This window comes from Saccostrea echinata, unplaced genomic scaffold, assembly GCF_033153115.1.
Source record: "Saccostrea echinata isolate AGI-Se365-2 ecotype Australia unplaced genomic scaffold, CSIRO_AGI_Sech_v1 ptg000016l, whole genome shotgun sequence".
In the NCBI taxonomy this organism is placed as follows: Eukaryota; Metazoa; Mollusca; class Bivalvia; order Ostreida; family Ostreidae; genus Saccostrea; species Saccostrea echinata.
The window spans coordinates 9,387,885-9,409,139 of record NW_026889765.1 but is presented as its reverse complement, the minus strand read 5'-3'; the positions used below and the strand labels follow the sequence as shown (position 1 = coordinate 9,409,139).

Sequence of the window (21,255 nt, the reverse complement as noted above, 5' to 3'; positions counted from 1 at the left end):
CAGATTTAGTATGAGACTTACTTAATTTTAACTATTTTGATACTTCTTACAGTGTGGTAGTACATCAGTGAGCAACTAGTATCATTATGTAAGTTATTTTATTCTGCATACTTTATCCGATGATCATATTGAGACAGTGACTTTCCTCGACTCATATCAAAGAAACCCTCAAAAGCAATGTTTCCAGAATTTAAGAGTAGGTCTGACTTTTTGAGAGTTTTTAAGATTTTTAAGTACTATTGCATTTTTCTAAAAATAAAAATGATATCAAAGTAAGTAAGTCAGGTTTTGAAAATTTGAAATTTGAAAAATGAATGACCTTTTTATACCCCAGCTTGAAGCGCTGGGGGTATATATTGATAGGGTGTCCTTCCGTACTTCTCTCCGTAACACTTTGGGTACCCATACCCTATCTGCAACTCCTCCTATACATGTACCACTGAATTAAATTCAATTAGACTCTCATATAGTCTTCATTACATATCCATTGTGCACCTCCTATTTTACTTTTAATCAAGATATTTGGGGTTAACCATAGTAAACATGGATACAACCATTCTTTCTAGAACATTTGAGGTACCAATCTCTTATCTGTAACTCCTATACCATTGAATTAAAATTTAATGATACCTTTACAGATTCTTTATTACACAGTGCCGCTGAATAAAATTTAATGGACACTTTCAAAGAATTTTTACTACAAAGTGCCATTGTGCATCTTCTCTTTTTAATTCTGGTCGGACAGATACATGTATTTGGCGTTTACAATAGCAAATCATGATATCGCCATTCTTTCTGTAATGTAAAGGGTTACCCATCTCTTATCCGCAACTTTTTGTATACCACTGAATAGAATTTAATGAGGCTTTCACAAAATCTTTAATTATTACATAGTAACATTGTACACCTCCAATTTTATATTTTGATCTGACTGTTATTTGGGTTTCTGATAGCAAAAAAAGACATTGCCATTATACTCATAGCGGGAAGCGGGGATATCATTTTCTGAGCTCTGTGCTCTAGTTTTTTAGTTTCGCCTTTTTCAAAAAAAGTATCTATGCTGTATTCCTAGAAATTGATTTGTCTCTAGATTCATGGAACTTGTCTGGTTTATTAATCAAATCGTGTGTGTTTTATTCAAACGATCGAAAAGCCCAATTACGGTTTTTTGTTCTCAATGATTTGATATCAAAATAGACAATATCTCTAATTATAATGTGTTAATACAGTTTCAATATAACAAAATGAAAACATTAATAGACGAGATAGGTTTTTTCTGAGTGACTTAATTTATTCTTACATATCATAGCAATGTTGATTTTTTGCATATTCTTTCAAATATATTTGTTACTGAAAAAAAATTCTGGAAACGCTAGTATTACAAAAGGTTCATTTATAATACTAACAGTCCTTCAATTTATTTGAGATACGCAAAATGTGACCTTAAAATGCAAGAAAAATGAAAGGAAATGCCGGGCTTCTGAAATAATGCTTGTGAGAAATAATAATACATAAAATATGAAATATTTAACAGCTGTTTATTTGTATGGTTCATCCATTATATAAGGTAAGAAATAAGTGAAAAAGAATAAACGTAATCATATTATTGATAAACCTAACCATTTTGAAAATAGACATGATTTTCACTCGATCTGACTAAAAAAGATTATAAGATTGAAAGAGTCTGTTAGAGTTCATATGTTATATCCAATCCAAGTTCTGCTATTTTGGGTCCAAATGACTTATCAAAAGCCTCATTTTCAGCCACGGTATAATAGTTTTTCCAGTCTCCAACACCACCTAAGCAATAAATAAATTCCACCAAAAATTATTCATTCATTATTTCACCTTTAATGTCTCAAAATACTCTGAATCTACATGATTCTTCTAAAATAATTCAAAACCCATAACGTTTTCCTTGTTATTACTGCCATCCTATGTCAAAATGAAAACCCCAGCGGGACGTTTTTTTCAATTATTTTTTTTCTCTCCAAACCCTTATCATACCTTGCTCTAACTTTAAGGTGCACTTCTTTCTTTCAATATTCTAGATTGCCCTTATTGAAGACGAGGAAAACATTCTTAAGAATCGTCTTATTTTTGCATATTCTAACATTTTTTGTGCTAGCTACATTTGATTGGAATGGTTGAGAGGTTATAATATGCTCATTTGAGCTTTCAAATAAGGGGAAAAAGTAAAGCGGGGAAAAATCAAACCTTTTCTGTAAAAAAATATGTGAATTTGAATTTTTCTTCTCTGTAATTTCTGACATTTCCTTGGGAATAGTTGAATTTTTATAGGTAGACATGATATCAAAGTCGCATTTCCTGGCTATTTCTTCGATCAGTTTTGGAGAAGAATTAAGATTGAGAAAATCTGACATTCTTTTAACAGCTTCCTTTAGATTCTGCAAGATAAATTAAAATATTTTTGGAAAAATTCGAATTGCAAATTTATTTATTAAGAATAAACAATATGAAAGCGGAGTATGGACAAGATAAGCAAATGCAAGTCTCTCATAAACCCATTGATTTACCGTGGTTTCATTAATTTTTGTTTAATTTCAAATTTTTGTTGTTCTCATAGTTGAGCCAGAAAACAGAACAGGTGATCAACAAACTACAAATTTTACCATTTTTAAAATAGGACAGGGTAGTTGACCACGAATCAACGAACATTTTTTTTCTCCATACCAGGAAATTTGATTCCCACGAAAATCAATGTCACCATCCAACATGTACTAGTACAATGTATTTGAAATGTAATTTATACTTCCCTCTCCGAAGCTGATTAAAATTTATGCGAGATATTCCACTAATGATTTCAGCAGAAACTGATGCTAAGGCGGAAAGGGAGATTGTCAATCAAAAGAAAAACATAGAAAAAGAGCAAATTATATTAATCAAATTATTTTATATTTGTGTGAAACTCAAACTTTCAATATTGTCCCGTATAATTTTAGCGAGGACAATTCAGTTCCCTGCGAAACAAAACGTCGATTTTTTAATGGTCTTACATTACTTGGCTTAAACTTTACTATATTACACTCTTTTATCTATTACAAAATAGTCTACGAAAACGTTAATGGTATCACTGACAAAAATGCATAGTACATTTGATTCTGGATTTAGTTTTTGAGTGAAATGGATATAATATTTTGGTTTTACATGCTAGAAACAATTTTTTTAAAAGAATTGATGAAGAGAAAGAAAATTCTTATCTGTTTCGAATGAATTTTAAGAGAGATTAACTCCATCCTCTGATATGAGGTTAGCACTGTGGCACAAGACAAACGTCGCCATACACATTACAAGAATTGGAGTAGAATACTAGACTAAGTATATCTATATCACACAGAAATAAGTGCTTCCAGTAGCCCAATTTAATTTTTGCCATAGGCGTCATTCATATTCAGCATTTTAAAATAGCGTCAATTTTTTAAAATATCAAAAACAAAAAATTGAGAACCCATGCGTTTGATAGATCTTTTGTATCTGAATGATATGGATCATATAACAAAAAAGTGTTAAAAAGTCCAAATTTTAGCACTTTGCAAAATTATGTCTTTTTGTTTATGACTTTCGTAGAATGGCGGTAAAGTTGAAAGTAACGTTTAAAATTTTTGATTTTAATTCGAAAGAATCATATTCCCTTAAAAAAATTATATGTCAAAAACTATTTTATATTATGCAGCGTATTATTCCTATTATGCGTTTCATTTTTTGAAGAGTATGTTACCCTTTTCATTTCCTCGTAAGATATCTCTAAAAGTGGATAATCCGGATTTTCTTTCTGAAATGTCTTCCATTCCTGTAGCCATTTGACCCAACCCCCACATGGAACTATAAATAAAATTTTTAATTAAGCTCTATATTCTTTGAACTGAAACTATTTTCTATGATGCTATAGAAGTTCATTTGAATGAACAATTAAACGATATATTTTAGGAAATACTGGTAGTATATTTTTAAAAACATTCATTAATGATTTACATACGTACATCTACAAATTAACTTGAAAAATATCATATATATACCTTCTCCACTGACGAAATGTCTCAAAAATTCGGGAAAACTCATATCCGCTGTATTGTAAAATATCAGTTTTTTGCTGAAGTTAAAGTATGACACTGCAACATCTTTTGGATTTCGATAAACTTGGATGATCTTGCAACGCTTTTTCACCAAATCTCTTGGCAAGTGTCGCGGATACATATGTGAGGAATGGACACCGTTCTTTTTCTGAGCGGCCTCTATATCCGTCATCGGGCTGTTTTCGAAGATAGGCAGCATACTGTTCATAAATTCCGAATTGCCATTCTTGAGCATGTTACATATCTCGTATGCCCAGTGTGTACCTGAAATATTTATCGTATAAACAAAAATTTGATAGGGAGAAAATTATCCAGGGTACATCAGTTTGGTTCCAATTCTTCAGTCAGCAATACATGTTCTTTTTAATAAGCGAACTGTCGTTCTTTACTCTCCAAACACTCATATTATCCAGTAGGATATGATATCTTTAACTAAATAAACTATTTAAATAATGGCAGTCATCAGAAAACAAAATTTTTAACAACAATGAAAGAAACACGGCCTAGCGACATCTTTACAATCTATTTTGATTTTAGGTGTCGTAGTTATTGTAATCAATTTTTAAGGATAAATAACACAACCAAACTTTTTTCAGAAATCGGCAATATTTTTCATAGATTTATATTCAAATAGGTAACCTGAATAATGTTTGCCGTGTAAAGTGGGAGAATTTTGTAAGAATTTGTCACACTGTTAAAATTATGTGCAAAACAAAGTCGCCTATTCTAGCACCAAAGAAAACTTACGAATTCTTTATATTTTAGGGATTTATTATTTATGTCATTTTTATTCAAAATCAGTCAAAAATATATATCAATCCAGGCATCAGATTTTTGTTTGTGTTATGTATTCTTAAGGAATCAATATGATTTATATTTTGTAGAAAATGGAGGATTTACTAAATAGAATTCACAAGAATCCTATGTTATTCATTTAAATATCTCTGTTTATTTTCATATATTAATCCTGAACTTCAAAGAAAGACACATCTAAATGATAGACTGTTCAACTTCATATGAATGATTGGACGTAAACACTGACCTTTAGACAGTCTACAAACCTGACTTTGGGTACGAAACTATACACATTTCTTCATCTTTAAACGTGAGCTCATTCAGACCAGCCAGGAATTTAGAAACATCTACGTCCCGTTTGGCCGAAAGAAAATTTGGAAAATAATACCCATCATAGTCCAGTACTTTTGCAAATGATTCCCCTTTATCATTCAACAAATTCTTCATTTCTAAAGAATTGATGATCAATAAAAATTTATCAATAAAATGGTGTGTAACAAATAATCCGTTTTCCATTTATATTGAAGATAAATATTTAAATTCATTACCCATCAATAATAGAACTAGTAACTTCTCTTCTCATGCAGTAAAGAAGATATAAAGTATAAGAACATAATGTAGAGGTCAAAAATCAGAACTTGTATTATTTGATGGCCGTCGACATTTAAGATTTAAAAATCCCCCAAGTGTAGATTTTAAATAAATGTAATAAAATTTACCCCTAGTCCATTCTTATCTATTATGTATCAAAATGCTAACGGATCAAATCAAAGTTGGTATGATGTAGTGGTTGTGGCTATTAAATGTAAAAATATACAAAACCCGTGCATATCAACTGCGCCATGTTAACAGTTAGAATTAAAGCATCAAAATTCAAAGAGAATTAGAATAAAAGTAAATTGTAACGTAAAGAGCATACTAACCGAGAATATAGCAGTCATTTACAGCCTGTAAAATGCTACTACAAATGACGTTAGATGAATATATGAATATAGTATCACTTTCAATTTTAAAAGATTACAGTTTTGCAAGGGGGGTAAACGTTACATGCTTTTTACAGTGGGACATTGCTCATGAATATGCACGATATCTATTTATATATACATGTTACAAGGGCTCGACAATTGCTTATCTGTTCATTTATAATGTGTTTTTTTTGAAAAATAAATAAAAGCTGACCTACTCACGATTAGTCATAGAACAATGATTCCCTATACAGCCTCGTTTTTAATACAGCAATGTGAGTTTGAACACTTTTTTAATGAAATGTCTCAAGTGCTTTGAACATGAACATAAATATGACGAATTCTGGAATGTTTGGAAATATACATTTACCCCAATGACGATAGACGGTGCTAAAATATACAAACCTTCCGAATTTTTTGGCGGTATATGTCAGGTATATGGATAGAATGGATAACAAGGGAAGTTTATGAAGCAATTGTGCAAGGGCACAATATGGTTATAGTGGGTAGGATGGGACAGGAAAAGCTTTTGAAAGAAATCGTAATAAAAATTGATGAAATAGGATAAAATTTGGAATTCTTCAATAACTTATAGGGTGGAGGATGGAAACAAAGATAATTGACTCTTTTAGTAAAAGATGAACATTCAGGCCAAAGAAAGTTTACAAGTTTACAATGTCTGATAACTGACGAAGTTCCGATAGAAATTCATCTGCATACTATTTACCGAAAATATTTATGTCCAACTTTTCAATAGAAAATGATGAGTAAATCTGAATAAAACGCAGATTTCCAACTCATATTGAAGGAGATAAAAACTATTTGAAATAATTCACGGGAGGAAAGACTTGCCATAGAAACAATTTGTCCTGTAATGCTTATTACAAATATCAACAATTTTTGTTGGAACTATGCAGAGGTTGAATGGTGAAAATATTTATGTATCACTTAATATTGCAAGGGTTTTAAACGTTTTGCTTTGGTCCTGTCTCATGAAGCACTATGGCCAAGCTAATTCAGTATTCATTGACCTTAGTTTACGGATTGAATTGTAATTAGTAAATCTAGATGAAGTTCTCGTAGACTTAAAAAAAATGAAACAATATCAAGTCCAGTTGGTATGGCAGTGCTCTAACAAAAATACTATAGTTAAGTGTAGTTTGCTATAGTTAACTATAGTTCACTGTAGTTTAATATAGTATCAAAGTTTTTCTACTATAGTAAATCAAAGTATTTTTACTATGGATCTCAGATTGTTATGTTTTTTGTTCTTTAATTCATACTTGCACATATTTTATATAAAATGGAATTATTATTTGTATTTTCACATATTATTTCCAAATTTTACATAAATGTTATCAAATTTCAGAAATTTTAAATCTCAAAAAAAAGTTTCAGAGTAAAGTTTCATAATAAATCAAAGTATCAAAGTTTTTACTATTGTTAACTATAGTATAGTTTACTATAGTAAATTTTTGTTAGGGTGGGTAGAGTCAAATCTGTCGATTGCCTCTATGCAAAAAACTGTTACTGTTTCTGAAGAAAATCTGAAAAAAAAAGATTTGTAAATGTTCTGGGACATACAGTCCCTAGCCATACCCTTAAGCTACTGATTAAAGCTTTGTTTTTTGATTGCATTCCATGGGATTTTCAGGTTAGGTGAATTGATTATAAGATAAAAAAAAGTCAGAAAGTCTATTTCGAAGGTCAGATGAGCATGTTGAAGTAGTAAATGGCACGTTAAAACATGTCCAATTACTCCAATTAGTTTGGGGCTGCCTAGGTTTACTTTAGAAGCTCAAACACATTCATTCATGTCCAGTTCATGCATTTTTTCATTATCTAAAGCATTGATTCCACTCTTTTGAACCTCTGTTCCACTTTCTAGATGGTTGCCCTGTGTCTTACTCCTTTGTCTTAAAAAAATAAGTAAAGTAATCACATTTATTGGTTTAGATCCAAAGCAATAAAAACTTCGCATCTTTAGAATTGGAGGGGCTATTCATGCATCAAAAGAGGGCTTTTCAGAAAATGCTGTTCAAAATTGGGTAGATGAAAGTCAGATGCTGTCAAGCATTTCATTTGCCTAGGTTCATTTATTGTTGTAATTCATTAATTGAGTATTCTTGTTCTAATTGATGTATGCTATCTCAACCTTTAGGTCCAGGTAGTTCAGATTAAGTCTGGTATCACCCCCATTTATTTGTAGTTCAGATTATGTCCGCTACCAACGCACCCTCTAATATTTCAGTTTTATTTTTGTTACAACCTCAGTCCTTGGTGACAATTTTACAGATACTAATGATATGTATTTATCCATTTATTCTGTGTCTCTTTGTGTTGCTGGCCACCTGACAAATCATTTAATTAAAAACTGTTAATTTGATAATTAACTTCTTTTTTACTTTCCTCTTTCAATATGTTTAATTAAGTGTCACCAGTTCATTTTTACGAAATTTTATTTTTTTTGTTATTGATATCTCTGGGTCATCGTCCCATAATTTTAAAACATTATTTGTGTGCATTTTAACTCAGAGAAATGAGCAATCGTAAAAAAAATGGAAAGAAGACCCAGAGACCGACAAAATAACTTTTTCCAAAAATAAAAATACATCTTGTAAATGTGCTGCTTCATTGTTGTTTTAAAATCCAATTGTTGTATGTAGCGACGGTAGCACAGTGATATTCGTTTCCCGTCCCTGACGGTCATGAATCAATAAATATTTTTTTATCCTCACTTTGGGCGTTTATTTTTATATTTGAAACACACATCCTAGTCATTTATCAGTTTGTTTTTATTTACTAATGATTGTTATTATTATAATTTTTTAGAACTTTAAAATAAAGTGAAATTTTGATTTCTGTTGCACCGAGACCAAAAGCAAGTCTTCCGAAATTTTAATACATTTGCGTTTATCTATACCCAATAGTATGATAGATGTTTATAATTATGAAAATATGTCACATGTCTTTTTTTAACCGTTAAGATAAGCAGACTTAAATATTACACTTTTTGACAAGGTATTTCAAAATAATATAACCTTTTATTTATCTGCATACCTTTCGTGAAGTCTTCGAATTCCCAGCTATGATCAGCAGACCAAATCATCTGCTTGACTTGGACTTTTTAGCTATGAATGATTCGTACACATGACTCATGCAGATTACACGCCAAATACGTCCAACTTCTTTGGTGAGAAATGACATCTGAAGTAATATTATTCCCGCATTCAATTTTCTACCCACAAAACACCAAAACGATAATTACATCTATTTTTTTTATTTTCCAACCCAAATATTTCTTTTGTTTTTAGGTCGTCTGAGTCACTCAAACCACCTACTGCTATCTGTTTTTGTCATCCGCCGTATGTGCCTTAAAACATTTGAACATTTTTAACTTTATCTCTGGAACCGCCGAACTAATTTCAACCAATTTTGGCATAAAACTTCTATGAAAAAAGGGGAATAAGATTTTTGAATTTAATGGTCCCTGTCCCAGTAGAGCCTGAGGGATGGAGATAAATCCATCAAAATTGATTCATCAACAGTGCCTTAAAACATTTGAACATTTTAAACTTCTTCTCTGGAACCGCCGAACTAATTTCAACCAATTTTGGCATAAAAAAACTTCTATGAGAAAAGTGGAATACGATTTTTGAATTTAATGGTCCCTGCCCCAGTAGGGCCTGAGGGATGTGGATAAATCCATCAAAATTGATTCATCCACAGATCCTTAAAACATTTCAACATTTTTAACTTCTTCTCTGGAACCGCCAAACCAATTTCAACCAATTTTGGCATAAAACATTAATGAGAAAAGGGGAATAAGATTTTTGAATTTAATGGTCCCTCCCCCAGTAGGGTCTGAGGGATTGGGATAAATCCATCAAAATTAATACGATATTTGAAAATCTTTTTTTTTTGACTCCTGCACATCAAGCAGTTGAACTTTTGCCATGGTTGTAATAACAATTGAACTATCTACTAACAATGTGAAATTCAAGGCCCCATGGTCAGGGATTTTGGAATTACGGCGGGTCTCTAATGATAATATAGAGAAAAATAAATTCAGCAAAAATCTCAACCCCTGTATATTGAACAGAGGTGCATGGCTATGATGGTGCCTTTTTCTAAATTGCGAAATTTGTGGCCCAAGGGTCGGGGATTTAGTAGGGGAGGGGACTTTATTGTTTTAAGTGAAAATGCACTATCTATTTGAAAATCTTCTTCTGTGCTCCTGGGTATTAAGCAAACAAACTAAGTGCATAGTAATGATGAGCGAGGGTCCCTCTTTCAAACCTTTTAAATTCATGACCCCTGGGTCAGGATTTCTGGTGTTAGGATAATATAGTGAAAATGCATCTAATCTCTGATAATAGTTTTCTTTACTCCTTGGAATTTAGCAGATAATTTAACTGCAATGTTATGATAAACAAGGTGCTTCCTCCACAATTGTGAAATGCATGATCCAAGTCAGGGGTTCTGGTGTTAGCTTGGGGTTCAATTGAGTATAATGGGAAAGGCATTAATTCTCTAAAATTATCTTCTCTGTTTCTTTGTATTAAGCAAACAAATTAAATGTATAGTTATTGTGAGCAAGGGTGCCTCTTCCAAAATTGTGAAATCCATAGCCCCTTGGTTAGGGGATTAGGTGTTAGGGCGGGGCTCTATTAATTATATGGTGAAAATGCATTCTTTTTTTAAAATCTTCTTCTCTGCTCCTGGGCATCTATAGTAGGCAAACAGTGTACAAAGTTTTGATGCGCAAAGGTGTTTTTATCAGATTTTTGAAATTCGGACCAGTGGGTAGAACTTTATTGATCTTGTACGAAAAGTGTACTCAATTGAGAGAAGTTATTCACTTATGGTAATAGATAATGCTCAAATACTCAGCCGAGAGGGCAAAATTTTGATCTTTATTCTTATTTCTTATAAAGCAAAAATAAGGGGAAAGTGCTTTTAAACTAAATAACGTATATCTCAAATTCAATTAATATTTTACGTGCAAATAAAATTTCACAAATGGTCAACATAAAAAAAAAGCATTTTTATCTTACAGAATTACACACATACTTAAACAACAGCAACACAGTAGTATCAGATAATAAATCTCATGCGTGCATAACAGGCAGGGCAGTTTTAAAGAAGTATTCCCGAATACAAGGACATCGTAACGTTACATAATTCTTGATGTGAAAGATTAGAAGGGTTCATCCAAAAGTAAGGTCACAAACTGCTGTAAAATCTTTAGACGTCGTGCACAGTATTGGGGTTTTTAAGAGCAAAGTGTGTAACACAATTAAAGATGGCTGCTAGTAGTTTTTAGTCTTTTTTTCGTTTTTGATGCTTGGATTTTTTACCAATATTTTCGCAAATAACCTCCTGTGATGACGTCATACAAATTTTATAAATAGATTTCAAATACTGGACGATTCCGACTGTTCATAAAAATTGTAGCATTCCCTAATATGCTGACAAATAACAAGGAGGAATAGACTGTTTGGAAAAAAAATTATAAATTAAAAACAGTTCCTTTGGCAAAACAACAGTTATAATTGAAAAGTACAAATAAAAAAAAGGATGGGGTAATTAAAAAAAGTAATTGTTATTGAGTGTAATTAATTACATTTTTCAAAGTAATTGGAAGTAATTTGTAATTGACCACTTTTTCGATTACTTGTAATTTAATTTGATTAATTACACTGAAAAATACCATGTGATTTCAATTGCCTTTTCAATTACAATTCAATTACTTTACATGATGCATATAATACATATTAAATACGAAAACATTTCCATCACAGTCACATTTTACAGTTCTTTTTATTCATTTAAAACATCTTCAAATCTTCTGTTTTCCAAAACTTTATTGCATCCTAAAAATGAATTTGATAAATATGTATTTGCTTATTTATAATCATTTAAGTTTAATTCATAATCATACCCACATATGGAATTAATACAAATTAAATGCTTATCTAAAATTTTGTTCAAACCTCCTATGGTATAGCCATGAAGTAATTCAATTTTTTGATTATCAAATTCAAAGAATAGGAAATTGTTTAATGACAATAATGTGTCATTAAGACCTGTCTTATTACTCTTCAAATCACAGAGCTGTTCATTGCTATCAAAACAATCCTCCAAAGTGTTATCTATACCCTGCTTTGTTTAAATTAAAAAAAAATGATCGTAAGAGTTTATTTATTTAATACAATTAAAAGTTCTCTACTATTTATATATTTCAGAAAAGAAATCTTAATTAAATCATTATTTTAACATCAGAACAGATATCTTTGAAATGTATCTATGATTTGACAATAGTAATAATGAGATACAAATATTAATTATTGTGTGAAAATTGTCAACATTTGCAAGTTAATGTACTTATGATTGATTGATTGATTGATTGATTGATTGTATGTTGCTTTACGTCCAGTTCGATAATTTTTCTCACATAAAGACGTCACCAAATACCGGTGAAGGGTTTCAAATTTAGACCTTTACTCGGCACTTAGGGCCATTGAGCAGTGAGGGTTCTTTATTGTGCCAACGCCTACCGTGACACGGGGTCTCGGTTTTTAAGGTCTCATCCGAAGGACCCGCAACTTTCACTTCAAAGTGCCGAGAGCTTGGCGAAGGAACAGTTGCTACCTATTTTCGTCGACTTAGGTCAGTTGCGGCCGTGATTCAAACACACGACCTTCCGATCACGGAGCGAGTGCTCTTCCTTCTGAGCCACCATATGCATGACGGTCTTAAGGCATTTATGAAGCTTACCTACAATCGAAGTAATCAGAGAGTATTTTACATTTGATTCATTAAAGGTGCCTGGACACAGTTTCATTGTTTGTATTTAAAATTTCTATGGTTATTCAAAAATATAACAGTTAAATGAATTGAATTTACATAAATATTCTTAGAATTCAATGGCAACGACATTCTTTTTAACATCATATCAAACACCTGTTTTTGTAAACAAGGCATGAGCTCTGTTTTTGTTAATGTTTACATTTCATAGGGTGTGTTCAATTTGTTAAACACTGTACATATCACTGAGCACGGACTGACAATACTGATGATTTGGTTTTGCTTTCTCCCATTACTACTCTGAATTTTCTCTATTATAGCTTTAATAATTTTACTTAATACAAATTCAACAAAATTTCTACTTACCTTAAGTATTAATGATAAAGTTTACTTTGTGATAGTTCAAGGATGTGTCAATAAAACGCGTCCCGAAATTAGTATGATCAATAATTTCGATATAAGAAGTTTCTAAACACGCTTTAATTATATTTTCGTGTGAAATGCTATAGCAACGTATAAGTCATGATATTATACAGAAAATTCGAGAAAATATTAACTTCAAATCTGTGTTCAAGCCCCTATAACTCTTGGAAACTTATGATCAAATTTCATAAAGGCAGTAGATTGATAAACATGTATATGTAGGTTTTGTGTTCATGAAACACACTAATCCGAAATATTTAAATGAAAAAAAAAATCTTTGAAGAGCTGAAAAAGGGAGTGCCAAAGACTGGAGTCAAATGCTAATTATGATGAAAACGACATTCATGTATTAGATAACAATAGGTATTGACGAACCATAATTAAACTAAACCGGGGCAATTTACACATTCTATATTTTGATCCAATTGTTCGCAGTATAAGAGATTTAATGTATATTCCATTTTAACGTCAACTTTAAGCCTTTTAATGACGTTAAACTTTGACATTATAAAATCGGCTACAAATCTGTAAGCGACCATTATCAAAAGTTGTAAACAAAATTTTGCATACTAATACTTCTACCTATTTTGAATTTTGCCTTAAAATTCCATTTAGTTCTATTTCATACTATTTAAACATTGAGTTAAATGCAACGTTAGGTCGCGTTTAACACCGCACGGTGACAATGTTACCGACGTCAGTTTATCCATTAACCTTTTTAATCTCCCATGTATATGTACGTTTTATTGCACGTAGCCTCTCAATTTGTGGTCGAGCGTCTAGTTTTTTTTAATTATTACATCATTCTTTTTTATTTCTGTAAATAAGCTTCATAAAGTAAAACTTCTCTACGTTAGATGACTTATTACAAAATACACGATTTATTTGATTGTAAATCCTACCCTTTCAGTAATAAAGAAGAAGGTACGGTTTGGGCTTTATTGTTCCCTAAAAATTTAATATTCTTAAAAAGTTATGAAATTGGCTTAATTATGAGTTGATGAGATGAATGTGAGAAATTATGAAAGAATATGATATTAAGGAAAACCCTTGTGGAAATATGACATCATTAATGTGTTACATTTTTAGGTTTTGAACATAAAAAGTCTCAAAATGACTCATTTCAGGGGTTATTTACCTTAAGAATATAATGTCCACAGTCGTTGCCCACTTTAATTTTTGGATATGTTGTGTAAAGTCCATTTGAGAAAAACGATTTGTACCTTCTTACTGCATGGAATTTCAATGATTCAAAAGGCATGAGTTTTATTCTCTTTCATCTCTTTCATATTTAAGAAAAATGCAGGGCAAAATTTTATTGAAACCGTACCTTGTTCTTTGTATAGGGCTTGCACGGAATTTAAACTAAATTTACTAAAAATACGTGTTTGTCCATGACAGTTTCATCAAAATAATACCTTAGCTTTCAGAAAAAAATATTCAAACTTTAATTTTTTTTTTTTTTTATTTTTTTTTTTTTTTTTATTTTTTTTTTTTTTTGATACAGCGAACTATATATTCTATACACAACATTTTATAAATTCAATTCTAAAAACATCTACTCATTAAAGAAGCACTTATCCTTTTGGTAAAGCACAATGCATTTTTGCTAAAGATAATCCCTGTACATGTAATTCAGAAATATTCTGAAACAATTTTAGGGAAGAGTAGGAAAGGAAAATTAAAAATGTTTTACAGTTCTCATTCACTATTTCTCATAATTCATCACTGAATTTAGCATGCATAAACATACGAGGGCTTCATGCTCATTTTACTCCAACATTCTCCAACAAGTATTTAATACTAACTTGGATATTTTAGGAATGACTCTAATTCTTGGCCAAATTATTCGAGTATAACCTGGTTTGGGTCAGTTTACGCTTTATAATCCGCGAAGCGGATAATAAAACAGCGTAAACTGACCCAAACCAGGTCAAATTATTCGAGTATAACCTGGTTTGGGTCAGTTTACGCTTTATAATCCGCGATGCGGATAATAAAACAGCGTAAACTGACCCAAACCAGGTTATACTCGAATAATTTGGCCAAGAATTTGAGTCGTTCCTTATAATTTAATTTTAAAATCATTAAATAACTATGGGTGATAAATTTCGTTGCTTTTTATTAGTTCAAATTTGCCGCTCAATAATACAACCGTAGTATCGGAAGTACCGGAAATGATGGGAAGCGAGGGGAGGTAAAAACTGATACATATACCTAGCAGCCTTGTTGTTTGTTTACATGTGGTAAGATCGAATTATTGTTTGGTACATTTATTAAATCTGGAATTTTCCATGAATCCCGAGGACTGGAAATGAGAGGATTGTATGGATACAGATGATTCAGCTGGTTGTCAGGGGGGTGTATCCCCATATCAAACCAGGTTATACAAAAATAATTTGTGTTCTTTTTAGGATATTAACCAATCAGAGGCTAGAATACAAACAAAATTAAATTATTTAAGCTTAATTACGCATTTACATTATTCTCTGTAAAATCATCTGACTCTTTTGTAAGGATGATCAGCATCTATATGTATTTATAACTCGTGAGTTATTTTCAATCCAATTTTAGGTTGTATGGTTTCAATCGATTTCTCAAAAGCCTCGTTTTAAGTTACCGTGAAATGATTCTTCCAATCTCCTACCATGCCTGATTAAAAAGAAGTGTTCCGGGTTATTCAATACATTGATAAAATTCGTCATTCTCAAAATTCTAATGATGTCAAAAATACATGAAGTGTTTCAGATGTTTAAGAAATAAACAACGTTATTCAGTGAACATGGCGTTATGAATAGCAATTGCTCTCCTGACATATTACATGATGCACGTTAGCGCATCATGGAAAATATGCCAGCAGAGATATTGCTATTCATAATGCCATGTTCACTAAATAATCGTTGTTTATTACTTATATTTGCATTCTGTGATGTTTTCAAGAATATCAGAGGAAATCCTGGCCTACATAAGGATACGGCTGCTTGTCTCCAGTACAGAAAAAAAAACATGACAATAAAATGAGTAGACCTGATAAATCAACCCTTTCTCAAAAAATTACAAATAATATATATGGTATTTGCTTCTCAACCATAGTTATCTGGATACACACCGCATCGTCTTCAAATTCTCGTAATTTGTTTTGATGCAGTTGTGACGTCATCGAAACCCTCTGAGATAAATTAACAATTTAACAGTATTATGAAAAAGAGAATGCTTTTATATTGATTTTAAGAATGTTTTACTATGTTTTTTAAGTTCTTAAAATTCATTTTATGAGCTGAAATCGCTCTTAGAATAGATGTCCTATCACAGAAATTTCGTTTCATTTCATTTGAACATAAAACACCCTAGCATGAAGAGTTATCGTTCTTTGCAAAATATGAGTGAATATGAACAAAAAATAAAGATATAGCAGTTCTGAAAAAAAAGTTGTAATACTAGTAAGTTGTGATCACATCTTGTAAAAAGTTTTATTATACAATTAAATACATTACCGTAATTTATTTTTTAAAGAGATAAATCAGCAATTTTAATCATTTTGAATCTCTTTTTTTCCAGAGAATATTATTAAAAACTAATATTCATTCCTTTTCAGAACATTTGGAATATATACTTCTGAACTCGTTTTATTATTGTACTAGCTTGTACTGTGCAAGTGTGAGAAACGAAATTGCACTCAAAGCAGACCAAGTTGCGTCTTTAATCCTATAAACGCAACTATTGAGTGTAGGTTTATAGTGGGAGGAAACACAGAAAATGCAAAAATATTTCCTTGTACTGCACAAATTGACAAATATTACCTTTTTAAAAGTAGAAAACAGGAAATTAAAGGATCCGGAAAATATCTAACCTTTTCTGTAGAAAACATGTGTATTTTCCAAGGCTGATAAAATTTTCACTCTCTCTGGGATATGCAAATTTTTATATGCTGACATGACATCGAAATCGCATTTCCTTGCTATATCCTCAATTAACTCTGGTGAAGACTCGAGACCAAGAAAATCCGAAATTCTTCCAACACTTTCCTTGAGATCCTGTAATTTATATTAGAAATATTGTAATTCAGATTACTGTTGTATAAAGAATAAAGATATATGTATAGTTATAAGAGACTTTTCAAAAGATTATTTTACTCTTTTCATTTCTTCAAAAGATATCTCTAGAAGTGGATAATTGGGATTTTCTTTCTTAAATGTTATCCATTCTTTTATCCAATTAACCCAGCTCCCACATGGAACTGCAATATATAAATAGTTACACTTAAAAGTATCTTTGTATTAGTATTTTGACATGTATGGAGAACGTGCATCGTAATCTCAAAACAATAAAAGATGCATAAAATCTTTTTAAAATTATAACTATAATTGAACTCTGAATAAATCTGTAAACAGAACTACGTAAAAAAAAACATTGAGAATGTCTTTTTGTAAAACTTTAAATTTTGTTTGAATTATAGTTTTACAGAAAATGCTGTTACCGTTTCCACTGACAAAATGTCTCAGAGAAGCTCATGTCCTGGGTGTTTAGCTTTAACTTTTTAAGAAAATTAAAGTACGACACAGCAACATTTTTCGGATTCCGATATACATGGATGATTTTGCAACGCGTCTGTATAAATTGTTTTGGCAAATGCCTTGGATAGAAATGTGAGGTAAAGACACCAGTTTTGCTTTGGACGAGTTTCAGCTCTTCCTGTGGGGTGTAATCAAAGATTGGTACCATGGCGTCAACGAATTCTGAACGTCCACTCTTTAGCATGTTACAGATCTCATAAGTCCAATGTGTTCCTTATAGAAAGAAAATACATAAAATTGTTTTTACTCAAATTTGCTCATAAACTTCAATGAAATTTCGAAATATTTTGAAGAAAAGGGTATCTTAACTGTACCTCTGCTAACGTAGAGCAACAAGAATTCGATAAGCTACCATGAATGCCATGTCAGTCCCTCCCATCCGTATCCATAGAACCGTATTTATTTTTAACGATTTTTTTTTGGAATAAGCTTAAGTGTTCTCTTTTCTGCAAGTTATAAATGACAGTATATTTTGGGAGATACTGATTCACTTTAATGCACATATTTGACATATGCATTACCTGTGATAACACCTTCCCAAATATACTATGAATTTTTACCTCTTGATTTTGACCTTGAAATTTAACCTTTCTTTCAAAAAAATTTAACATTACTTTAAATTGGTCATAAAATTTGAATTTGAAAAGATATGGATTTCACATTACATATGTACATTACCTGTGACAAGCCTTTTCCAAATCTACTATGGTTTTTGGCCCTGTGATCTTGGCCTTGAAGTTTGACCTACTTTTCAATTTTTTCTTTGCTTATAACTTTTGATTGAGAATGGATAGGGCTTTCTTATTAGACGTGTGCATAACCTGTTACAAGGTTTTTCCGAGCATGCTATGATTTCTGAGGTCTTGAACTTGACCTTCATGTTTGACCTAATTTTCAAAAAAATTACTTTGGTGATTACTTTTGAATGTCATAAGAAAGGTTGTTCATATTTGACAAGTCCATTATCTTTGTCAAAATTTTTCCGAGTGTGCTGTGATATTGACCATATGACCTTGACCTTCAAGTCTGACCTAATTTTTAAACATTTTTTCAGTGTTGTCAATTTTTGATATGGCATTCATATTTGACACGTGCATTACCTGTGACAAGCATTTCCAAATTAACTATATTTTTTAACCCAAAGACCTTGAAAGATGACCCAATTATCAAAAATTTAAATATTGCTGAAAAATTTTGATTGAGAGAAGATATGTAAGAGTCAACGTATTTCAGCTATGAATTTCTTATGTACCCTGTCAAATTTTTGTTTATACGATAAATATTTCAGGTACACACTGGGCATACGAGAAGAAAAGACCTTCCTTTGGATACCAACAAGTTTGACCTACTTCTGAAAAACTTTAACCTTGGCCATAACTTTTCAACAGTTGGTGTTAGGGCTTTCATATTTCACATGTGGTTTTCTTGTGAGAAGGCCTTTCCTTGGGCACCATTAATGATTTGCATTTGAGAAAGTTTAACCTTCGCTATAAGGTGCTATACGGGGACATCAGTGTTTTACGAACACATCTTGTTTTCATTTCATATATGAATGATGCTTCTTCATCATTAAATAAAGAGGGTACAAGCTTACGAATGAAATTAGTTTTCTTATTCCCTAGGCTACTGAATAAATTCTTGTTTTCATGCCGCATGCCAACATTATCTAACTACCTGGTAAACAGAAGTGTTATTATATTAAAGTTTCATCAAAAACTAGATGATAGCTTTCAAAGTAATCAGATTATAATTTCATGTTTTACCATGCGAAATGCATATTCTATATCCAACATTTATTTATTTCCAATTTAAAAGATCTTTTCATGAAGAAATAGTCCTCAAATAAGAACAAGAAAGTATGTTTAACAATATTTTACATTTCTCATTAATCAATCTCAAAATTCAATCCAGCAGAATAAAAATTAAGTACAGAGAAATTAATCGAAGGTGTTATGCTTTTTCTACAACCTGCAAGTACGTGTATTTAATGTCATTAAGGACCCTTTATATACCAAACGAAAAATGTTTTTGGACATTGAGAAAATTATAGTGTGTAAAGGTGTAAATCATAAGCATATCTCTTTCATTTTCAAACATATGGGACCTTGCATTTGTCCACAGGAAAAATGTTCAAAGATAATGAGGTACTTATGAAAAGAAATCACTGTTGTTTACAAAGTAGAAGTAAGCAAAATACCTGCATATAAAGTGTTCAATCTGTCATGAATGCTTGATTTGATCACAAATGAAGTAATAAACTGTAAATTTCAATTTCTTTTATTGTAGATCAAAAGGCAGATTATTCTATCTGCATGAAAATACCACAAAATTAGAACTCTTAATCATGCAGTGTATAGAGGTCTCTTAAACGCGAAAAATACCATACGTACATTATACAATCTCATGCACTAATTTACAAATTTTTGTAAGCCAATAACAAAGTTTGTTAAGTTTTTTGAAAAGTTTATTAAACTACCGTGATCATATAGATTTTATAATGCTAGTTTCTGAAATCTCATCAGAATAGGCCAATACACTGGTTATAGCAAAAGTTTTAAAGATCCGTCCCAAATATTTCAGAAGAGCGTAAAACTAAAACCCCAAAAGTAAAAATTAAAGTGAGATCCAAAAAATTAAAGTCCAAAAAGTATTTCAAAAGAGTCAAAGAAAAGAGAATAGAAAAAGTGCCGTTTACCGACAAAACAGGGTATTTTGTGCTCAGAGGGTATTCATGGTCCCGGATATAAAAGTACTTTTCATTGGCTGACTTAACATTACCCTACCGCCTACGCTTAGTCCGTAGGCCTGTCCGTTGACCTATGAACCCCAACATGGCATCACCTTCCAATCCAGGTATACCTTCATTACCTCTGCACCACAGGAGTTCTAGCCCTAGGCTCTTTTACTTATCTGCTTCAAAGTTCCCAATTTTATTACTCTTAAGGAGGTTCGATCCTGAGCCTTTGAGCAGATTTTGGTCTGGACCTTTATTTCTAAAATTCTGCATCATTTTTAAGTTCTAACATTAAATCTGGATTCTACAATGCAAATTAAACTATATCCAATGAAAAAACCGCGATTAAATTCCATTCAATTAGGATTAAGCTGGGAACTATATTTTGTGGCGGAAGGTTTTTTAGAAGAAAAAGATCAATTTTTCCCTTTTGAAGAATATACAGTACTGTTAAGTTTAATTTCCTATTTTTCCATGCTGATTGCACACAGAGCTGTTTTTTGCAGTGAAATGTTTTATTCTGGTTCTGAAATATCTATTAAGTTATTTCTCATGAATTCTTTCATTACATTGTGACTAATATAGTAAATATATTCTGAAAGTCCAGGAAAAAATTGAGCCAATTTTAACATAAAATTAACACTTTTTTAGTAATATCTAAAAATTTACATCATAGACCCCCACTTTTGTTTTTCTTTTCTGAATATATAAGATAACTTTGATCAATCTGCTTAAATTCACCAAAAGTTTAAGACTTTAAAATAATTTTTTTGCTTGTTAAATTTTTAATGCCAGAAAAATCACATATTGTGAGTGCAGAAAGGTCAAATAATTGATTATGCGAAGCAATTTGCAATTTT

General features: G+C 31.3%; 2 protein-coding genes across 2 annotated transcripts in view; both read right to left on the bottom strand.

Moving 5' to 3' along the window:
• Positions 1–1,519: 1,519 nt before the first annotated feature.
• Positions 1,520–5,356, bottom strand: LOC133188894 (sulfotransferase 1E1-like). Its single transcript, XM_061324373.1, has 5 exons — positions 5,156–5,356; positions 4,038–4,358; positions 3,740–3,843; positions 2,218–2,408; positions 1,520–1,800 (listed from the first exon to the last, which is right to left on the bottom strand). Exons 1-5 carry the CDS (start codon positions 5,334–5,336, stop codon positions 1,761–1,763), a joined length of 837 nt encoding a protein of 278 aa, XP_061180357.1. The 5' UTR covers positions 5,337–5,356; the 3' UTR covers positions 1,520–1,760.
• Positions 5,357–14,672: 9,316 nt separating this feature from the next.
• Positions 14,673–21,255, bottom strand: part of LOC133188405 (amine sulfotransferase-like) — a 165,609-nt gene continuing 159,026 nt past the window's right edge. The window contains exons 4-7 of the mRNA XM_061323818.1: positions 17,221–17,324; positions 16,938–17,121; positions 15,534–15,739; positions 14,673–14,890 (exon numbers count right to left, since the gene is read on the bottom strand). Of these exons, the coding sequence (XP_061179802.1) occupies positions 15,699–15,739; positions 16,938–17,121; positions 17,221–17,324 (329 nt within the window). The 3' untranslated portion in view covers positions 14,673–14,890; positions 15,534–15,698. The remainder of the gene's footprint in view (positions 14,891–15,533; positions 15,740–16,937; positions 17,122–17,220; positions 17,325–21,255) is intronic.